The sequence below is a fragment of the Syzygium oleosum genome, unplaced genomic scaffold (assembly GCF_021117445.2).
Source record: "Syzygium oleosum isolate NSW1041296 unplaced genomic scaffold, Sole_v2.1 Sole_v2.01, whole genome shotgun sequence".
Taxonomy (NCBI): domain Eukaryota; kingdom Viridiplantae; phylum Streptophyta; class Magnoliopsida; order Myrtales; family Myrtaceae; genus Syzygium; species Syzygium oleosum.
The window spans coordinates 26,369,654-26,379,159 of NW_026607485.1; the positions used below are offsets into that span (position 1 = coordinate 26,369,654).

Sequence of the window (9,506 nt, forward strand, 5' to 3'; positions counted from 1 at the left end):
TGCTTGATAAAAGTCCTTACAAAATTATAGATGGACGATGGCGCGCATGGATCCCTCCAACCCGAAATTCATTAAGGATTAACATCGAAGTTGTTTTTTATAGCTTGCAAATCGAAACCCTAGCATGCTTGGCTGTCTAGAATTTTAAAAAATATTTTGGTGGATACGGAAATTTGGTCACATGCTCTCATATGACTAGGGCGATGCCCGTGGAAGCTGATATCAAATGTTTGGGCCGGATATTACAATAACATAAGTATCTGTTGAGTATGTCTTGAATTCTCTATGGGCTTGGGTCAACATTAGGGCTTGGAGGCAATATAGATATTATTTTTCTCAAGTTATTATATTAAGAAGTTGAGACAAAAAAAAGTGTTATGTTTTTTAGCCACCTTTTGTAATCCTTGAATTTCATAGTAGATTTTGTTTTCCCTCTCACTATGATTTTTTCCATAAGGATTTTCTTCTTCTTAATTTTAATTTCGTTATAGTATTTGCATGGCATCCATATGTGTAGTCCACGTCGAATCCATATGACCAAGATTGTGATTGACCCATCTCATGTGGGTCAACGAAAGAAATTCCCATAAGTGCTACATGAATCGGAAAATCTTGACAGAACTTACTATTAAAAAATTAGGATTAATATCACGAAAAACCCTAAACTGGTATATCTATGACAATTTTACCCCGAACTATTTTTTTGACCACAAAAAACCCCAAACTGGTACACCTGTGATAAATTTACCCCGAACTATTTTTTTGACCATAAAAAACCCCAAACTGGTACACTTGTGACAATTTTACCCCGAACTATTTCTTTGACCACCAAAAACCCCACACTGGTACACCTGTGACAATTTTACCCCCGAACTAATTTTTTGACCACTAAAAACCCCAAACTGGTACATTTGTGACAAATTTACCCTATGTTAGTGTCCGTTAAATTATATTAATATCACAAAAAATCACAAATTGATAAATTTGTGACAAACAGAGGGGTAAAACCCAAAACCGGTACACATGTCAATTACCTCGTGTCATTAAACTTAGCAATTTGACAGTAAAATTTAACAGAAACTAACGGAGGGTAAATTTGTCACAGGTGTACCAGTTTGGGATTTTTGGTGGTCAAAAAATTAGTTCAGGGGTAAAATTGTCACAGGTAAACAAGTGTTGGGGTTTTTTATGGTCAAAAAAATAGTTTGGGGTAAAATTGTCACAGGTGTACCAGTTTAGGGTTTTTTGTGGTCAAAAAATAGTTTTGGGTAAATTTGTCACAGGTGTACCAGTTTGGGGTTTTTCGTGGTATTAACCCTTAAAAATTATGTAAGAAATAGTGATTGGATGCCCAAACGAGTGGAACCTGTTTCTACAATTTAACTTGTCTGAACATTCGACTTATTGTTGCACATTTAGTGTTAGAATGTACTTGTGAATTGTATTAAAGAAATCCTACATCGGAGAATTGGTGTGGTGTATAGTAGTTAATATCCTAGTTAACCCATAACTTATTGGCTTAAGCTTTTGAGTGAAGATAAGTCCAACTAGATATATTAACAGACTCAGACTTAGACTCCGAGCCTAAGCTCCCTCATTGTGATCTCCCCAAGCAAAAGTTATCCAAGCGAAAGTTATTGGATTTCCGCTTTGCGTTCTCTAACAAATTGGTATCAGAGCCTTAAGGTTTTCTCGATCTTCTGGTTCAAGCTCTTTTATTGTTAGTAGAGAAACTATCGATTTTAAAGATGTTAAGACTAATCTTCTAAATAAGCAAAAACTAGATAAGGCCCGAAATTGTTGGGGAGCGCAAAACAGAAGCCCGATACCTTTTGCCTAAGGAGATCACAAAGAGGGAGCCTAGGCCGAGCTTGTTAATATATTCAGTTGGACCCATCTTCACTCAAAAGTTTAAACCAATGAGTTATGGGCCAACTAGGATATATTAATTTCTCTACACCACATCAATTCTCCGATGTTGGATTTCTCTAACACAATTCACATGTACAACCTAACATTTAGTATATAGGCTTTGAGAAATCCTAAGTATATTGAGGCTTAGTTTGTTTCACGGAAATGAGTGATTTGAAAATATTTTCATAAAAATGATCGTCTATATCGCTTGAAATAATCAGACGATGAAAAATATTTTCATTATCCACAGTAATTGACGTCTAAAATATTTTTCGTTCATTCATTTTTATTGGTGATTCAATTGATATTTTTTGAAATTTTTTTTCAAATTATTTATTTTCCGCGAAATAAACTCGCATCAAGAGTGATATACAAAATTGAGACATTAAGCCAATAAACATTATTCAATATAGCAACGACACCTACAAAGAGGAAATGATAATTCCTTTTCTTTCACATGCCAAACAAGCTGCCCAAGTTCATCTCGTCCTTGGGCCATGAGTACCTACTTACACACACACACACACAACCTCAAATTGCTCTAAACCAATATGTCCTGCTTTTCCAGTTCACTCTTCAACTGGAGCAACTGCTTCTCCGGCAAAGTCATAGTCACCACCCTTCCCTCGCTGCCGTCCTTGCTAGAACTTGGCGGCCCCGGAAGCACAAAAACCGCCCCTTCATCTCCAACACCTTCGATAGCATAACTTGCGAAAATCGGTTCGTTCCCGTTCAACCGCAACCCGTACACGCTGACCCCTTCCAAGTCCACGAAGCTCAGGTTGGCCCCGTACACGACATAATCGCCCACTCCGCCATCTCGTTCGACAGCTTCCTTGATGAGGCGGCTCTCGTCCTCCGCTCTGTCGATCAGTGCACTCGCGATCTCTCTGGGGTCGGCATCGGCGACCGAGAAATCCGCCTCCACTGTGCATATCTTTAGACTATTGCTCAAAATCCCATCCTCCCTCTTGCTTGGGTCATTCTTGATGAGGGTCACAGTGCTTGGCTCATTCCCTGCTCTGACTTTGGCTATTAGCTGCCAAAGGATGGCACAAAGAGACTCAAACAGTGGGAATTTCCCTCCATGACTCTGCCCACCCACTTTTGACATCCAATGTGCCAATTGGTCCGGACCAAGGTGGAATGTGAATTCCTCCATGCTGCAGTTGCTGTCAACCTCCCAGTGGTCTCCTACTGGGCCGACCCGTTTGACGGACACGGGTTCTCTCTCGGGCTTCGCCGGGCCCGCCAGCCTTCTGGGCCCGGGAAGCGTTCTCGGCCCTTTGGGCCCGTCAGGAAGGAGGCCCGATAAGGTGCGGCCCCACATGTTGAAGCTATCGGAGGCCGAAAACGGGTCGCCGAGTACGTGGGCCCAGCTAAGGCCCACTGACATGCCTCCGCACTTGAACTGGGTCACCTGGGCTTTGTGATTTAGAAGCACATGTGAAGAACAACGCACGTGTGGCTTACGGAGAAAAGATGACATGGCGAATATCAATGAGGAAATAATGAATGAATGCCTTTTTGGCATATAAATCAGATTTTATAATAATTGGAATTATATTTTTTAATGCTTTTATAAATTTGTATGAAGTAATGGGTAGAAAAGGTTAATGATATATTTTGCAATATAAGTCGATATAATTATCTTAATATTTCCAATCGTAATTAGTTACGGTTTTGAATACTGACAGTGTATTCATCTTAAGTTACAACTGAAATAAGAAATAGAAAATTACTATGTATATTCGTAAAACTGCAACGAAGTTTTAACTTAGGATGATAAGAATATGATAATAAAAGAAATTAGAATTTATTTAAATAACAAGAAAAATTATCTAACGGTAGTTTGGGCGTTTGTTATTATCCCTAACTTATTATTCACCATGAATTTCTATTAAACTAGGCAAATACATAGTCTTGAAATAACATTTTAATCTTGTAGACCAAACTGAAGAATAATCATTCCAATATTATTCATGTTATGTTATATTCCTCCCTTGTTTCATTTCGTGAATCAAGGGCTACGCTGTTCGCTTATCAAGACTTATACTTAATCTCTTAGAAACCTTACATTTGATCCAACCACAAGATATTATTCAAGAAATGGAAGTCTAGAGAAAAAAGACTCTAAACTGACATGATATGTAGGTTAAATATTTTTTTTTTGTCGAAAATATGTAGGTTAAATGTGATTAGCAGTAATCTGAATATTTCGCTCTACAAGCACAATTTACATGAAAGAAGAGAAAATACTTTCTGATTTGAAATAGGGGTGACCAACCGGGCTAGTTCAGTCCAAAAACCGAATTAAAGAGACCTTACCTAATCGGTTCCGGTCCTTTTCACATAAGAACCGAGTAGGTTCCTAGTTTTATACTGTGAACTGACGGTTTTGAATTGGCTTTCAATTTTTTTGTTTATTTACTTTGTTTAAAATAAGAGATAGATACGTTGGAAAAACATTTCAAACCTAGAAAGATTAGGAAATTCATCAATACCTTAACCACTAGAACATAAACCATTCACATGATATGTTTTACTACAATATCAGTTATATTACTTGAAGTTAAACTCGGTTGTTTCCTTGGTTTGACTAAGGTTTCAAGTTCTTGATTTCGAATCTGGAAATTTCGAAATCGCACTGCCCTAATTTATAAAAAAAAAAAAAACAATTGAGGGGAGAAAAGTTTATTGCACACATTGGCGACTAATTTATACCCTATGTTTTTTTTAACAGTTTCTGATATTAATTCACCCAACGGTTCCCACACTAAATGCTCTTACATCGTTGCATCATGGGTTGGTGTTGGCGCAGTCTCCTGCATTTATGAGGTACTGCTTATCTGATGTGATGCTCTCTACTGTACGTGACAGTATATAGATGAAACATATTTACTTTTGATTTCTATGCTTAGATATTAAGTACATTAGTTAGAGCATGTGCCCTTCCTAGAGGACCCAAAGCAAAAAAAAAATAAAAAAAACATAAACCTCAGATGTGCTATGTCGCCGCCACGTGGACCCGTATGGTATTTTTCCTGAACCTTTCCTGAGATGTTTTTATTTTGAAAATTAATTAATTTTATTTAAAGAGAAATGACAAAGTGATTCTTGCTCACAACTAGAATTTAGGGTTTTTAGTTCGATTGGATTCGACTATTTTTAGTTAATTTGAACGGAAAATGCTCAATAAAGCTTTAAAGTTTTTATCTTCCCTATTGCTTTTTTTTTTTGTTTTGTTTTTCCCACCAGAGCTTTTAATGCTTTGAAGTCAGAGCAATGATCGCCATTGTATTTCAATGTCATAATAAAAATATCCAATTAATGTCAAATGTTTTAGATGTATTTATTGAATATAGCTGTACAAGGAATACTTGAAAGTTGGTGTAGATTATTGAATGCATATTTTCTTATTGATACAATAGATATGTACAAAATGATTTTGCAATTTGTGAATCAATCAAAACTTAATATTGACATTATCGTGTATATAATCGTTTCATAGTTTTTCGAAACTTAAATAACATTTACTTTTTCTTCAAATTCTAAAGGAAAATTCGTAAGTATAAGTTAGAAGTAGCATAGAATCTTTATCCAAACAGGCTCTAAAACTTGAGACTCCCGCATTTTCCCTTTTCCAAATCCGAAATATTCAAAACTTTTACAATATTTATATATCGACACACACACATAGACACACATTGGCGACTCTAAAAGTAGGAGAATATGGATATATTAATTATCTATTAGGAACTAGGAACTAGATAATTATGTAAGTCCACTATATAATTATCAAATTATAAGATATGTCTCGCGTCTGCAATAGACCTGAAAAGGGTCCACAACATAAATGAAAGCCAGTCTTCTGTAACTAATTTGCAAAGCAGCAAAAAGAGGAAACCTGCTCGGGGGGAGCTCATATAGCGGGCAAAGTTTGTAGTTTAACACGAAGTCGCAAGAGAAACTCGAACGCCACGCAACTCAACTGACTCAAAACTGACATGTCTCTCACCATCAATTGAAAGCACGAATTGCGAAACAAGAGCGTGCAGAATCGTTGAATACACTCAGTTTACAAACACAATCTTTATGAGTCCGCTTAGCACTACTAAAAGTTCGAGAGAGATGGGTACGTGCCTGGATGAGAACGATAGGGGAGAAGAACAGCTCGGGGCCAACGACCTGGTGCGAGACGAGCAGCCCCAGGAGGGAGCCGTGGCCGTCGGCCTCGATCCACTCGTCGACTGTGCGGTCGCACTTGGCCTCGATGAAGCGGACCCCGCAGTCGTTGCACTTGAGGTAGGGGCGGCCGGAGTCGGAGCGCCGGAAGCGGCCGCACGTGGTGTAGTAGTCGTTGCACCAGGTGAACATAGACTCCTTGATCCTCGGGATGGTGAGGCCCTCCACGGCCGTGCCAGCGAAGAAGTAGACCCCCCTCAGGTAGTGCAACTTCATGGCCAGGTCCGCGGCCGCCGGCTCGTGAACCACGTCCACCCCCGTCATCCGGCCCGGCCCGACGGAGGAGAGCTTCAGGCCGTACACAAGCTTCTCCTCTTCTTGGACCGCCATGGTGTTATGATGTGCGTGCGCGGGTGTTGAGAGAATGAGAGAGAGAGAGGCCTTTTGGGGTAGGACTTATGGAGAAAATATTAGGTGGTCCGGGACCTCCTCGTCAGTGTGGTCCCGGACCACTCATAAACCGCCACGTGGTCCACGTGGCGCTCGTGGGGCCAGCTCGCTAGGATGGAAATTTTGCGCAAAAAAATAATATAGAGTCTCTCTCGGTAGCCCTATACGGCTACACTCTAGCCCCTCTCTCTCTCTCTCCTCTGCACGCATTTATTTCTCCTCTCTTTTTCTTCCTTGTTCTTGCCTTGAAGAAGAAAACCCACCATACTTTTCCTCTCTCGCTTTCAAATTATTCTGAATCTATGCGATTTCGCTTTCAAATTTCGCTCGGTGCTCAACCAGAAACGCTGACGAGGAGAGAGAAGAAATAAATGCATTCAACCAGAAACGCCGAGCGAAATTTGAGAGCGAAATCGCATAAATTCAAAATAATTTGAAAGCGAGAGAGGAGAGGAAAAGTGCGGTGGGTTTTCTTCTTCCAGGAAAGAACGAAGAAGAAGAAGAGAGAGAAGAAATAAATGTGTTCAGAGGAGAGAGAGAGAGAGGGGCTAGTGTGCAACCGTACAGGGCTAACGAGAGAGACTGAATATTATTTTTTGTGCAAAATTCCATCCGGGCGAGCCGGCCCCACAAGCGCCACGTGATTCATGTGGCGCTTCATGAGTGGTCTAGGACCACATTGACGAGAAAGTCCCGGACCACCTAATATTTTCTCAAAAGTTATTGGGTCACGGCTTGCCATATAAGAAGAAGCGAGTGATGAAGTGTAGGGAGGGAAGTGATCTGTGTAGATAAAAGAAAGAAAGCAAACCTTTATGACCGTTGGTTAATTAACTAGAGTTTTACGTGGGACTAGACTTATCAAAAAGGTGGATCGGATCGAGTTTGCATCAAGTCATAAACGATCCGACTCAAATTGACCAATTAACCCGTTTATAATCAATTTATTCTTAATACAAATAGCTCAACCAATACCCAACCCCGAAACATATTGCTAAACTACTTCCATGTTTAATCTAAGACCCATTAAGTTGTTAGGCAATCCATTTATAATCCACTTAAGTTTGTTTTTAAAACTTAAGGCAGCCCATTTATGACCCATACCATTACATTTGAATTAAAATACGGAGTCTAGACCCATTTTGCCACCCTCTACATGGGACTCACATCATGATTAATCCTATTGGTGTGGAATCGAGCTCAAAGGTGAGAAAATTTGTCACGTAATGTCTATATGATGAGGCCAACATGGAACTGTACACCTTCAATTTTCACTAACCTGGCTCATGTGAAATGGACAAGACCTGAGAACAATATGGAGCATATGAGACTCACATCATGATTTATCCTGTTCTTGTGGAATCGAACTCAGAGGCGAACTATATGATGAGATCAACATTGAACCATAGACCTTCGATTCTGAGTGACATGGCTCATCTGGGATCATTATAGAAAAAATCATGGATAAGAATGGACCAGACATGAGAACAATATAGAGTTTACGGGACTCACATATTGATTAATCCTGTTAGTGTAGAATCGAGCTCACCTGGGATAGAATTCGCCACGTGACATCTATACGATGAGGCAAACATAGAACCGGAGACCTTCGATTGTGATTGACCCGGCTGATGCGGACCCGGGTTAACAACAAGAATTTTGCTTTAAATTTGGGACGCATCGAAAAAGCTGAAGTAAAACTTATTTCTAGAGTAAATTCTGACCACCAACCTCCGTACTTTTAAAGGTGTTTGAGATGACAACACAAGGAGAGTGGGACCAATGTTACATGGCTGGGGTGACCCCTAGTAAAATGGGGTTAATTCTAAAAAAAAGCATCAACTTTAGATCGAGGGACAATTCTGACTCTAACTTTTTTTTATTCCATAAAAAAGCACAAATTTTAGGTCGAGGGACAATTCTGGCCCGAACTTTTTTTTGTCTCGTAAAAAAGCACCAACTTTCATTTAAATCTCAAATTTAGCCCTCCATTGACTTTCTGTTTGAAGTTACCTTTGTTTGAGAAAAAAAGTTATGGTGGTGAGCCTGGCGAATCTCTTCCATGGCATCTGTCGACGGCCGATGGTCTACACCTTTAGATTACGACAAAACGACGGAGTTTGGCTAGAAAGATTCAATCTGGAGATATTTTTGACTTGCCGGTGAAGTGAAGGAGACGAACAGTTTCATCGTTATTCTTCAAGCTGTGATTCAGAGAATAAGACAATGAATAATGCTTTAAATCCATTCAGCAAATCACGTAGATTATATTGCTAATGTGGAATAGTCAAGTTGGAAAATCAATTGTTTTAAATCAATAAGGGCCAGATTTGGGATTTAAGTGACAGTTGGTGCTTTTTTACGAGACAAAAAAAAGTTCGGGCTAGAATTGTCCCTCGACCTAAAGTTGGTGCTTTTTTACGGGACAAAAAAAGTTCGGGCCATAATTGTCCCTCGACCTAAAGTTGATGCTTTTTTATGGAACAAAAAAAAGTTCAGGCCAAAATTGTCCCTTGACCTAAAGTTGGTGCTTTTTTTTGGAATTAACCCTAGTAAAATGATTGACATTTGTGGCTGGGCTTATAAAGTTGCTCTTTATTCGTTCACTTAGGCTAAAACAAACTCTCTTTTTCTGGTAACTAAAAAAATTATCCTTCAATTAGAAAATTGCTTCTATAAATATAGTTTAAATTGCCCCTTTCTCTCTTGATAAAATTACTCTCATTTCTCATTCAATACTACATTTGTGTTAAGTTTCCCATAATAAAAGATATTTTTATTTTAAGTAAAGCTATTTTTCAAAGTCAGGAAAACATTTTTCCCTCTTGTGGTCATGCATTGTTGAAGATATAATTTTGTTAATTGGACTTGCTAGAAAATTGTCCATTTGTTCTTTTGTCTAAATTTTAAGGCTGCGTATGGTCGTTTGAATTTTCAACCGGTATATAATAGAATAT

General features: G+C 39.0%; 1 protein-coding gene across 1 annotated transcript; it reads right to left on the reverse strand.

Moving 5' to 3' along the window:
- Positions 1-2,279: 2,279 nt before the first annotated feature.
- Positions 2,280-6,540, reverse strand: LOC115686290 (protein ECERIFERUM 26-like). The gene is made up of 2 exons (XM_030611521.2): positions 6,058-6,540; positions 2,280-3,334 (listed from the first exon to the last, which is right to left on the reverse strand). Exons 1-2 carry the CDS (start codon positions 6,487-6,489, stop codon positions 2,456-2,458), a joined length of 1,311 nt encoding a protein of 436 aa, XP_030467381.1. The 5' UTR covers positions 6,490-6,540; the 3' UTR covers positions 2,280-2,455.
- Between the last annotated feature and the right edge of the window lie 2,966 nt (positions 6,541-9,506).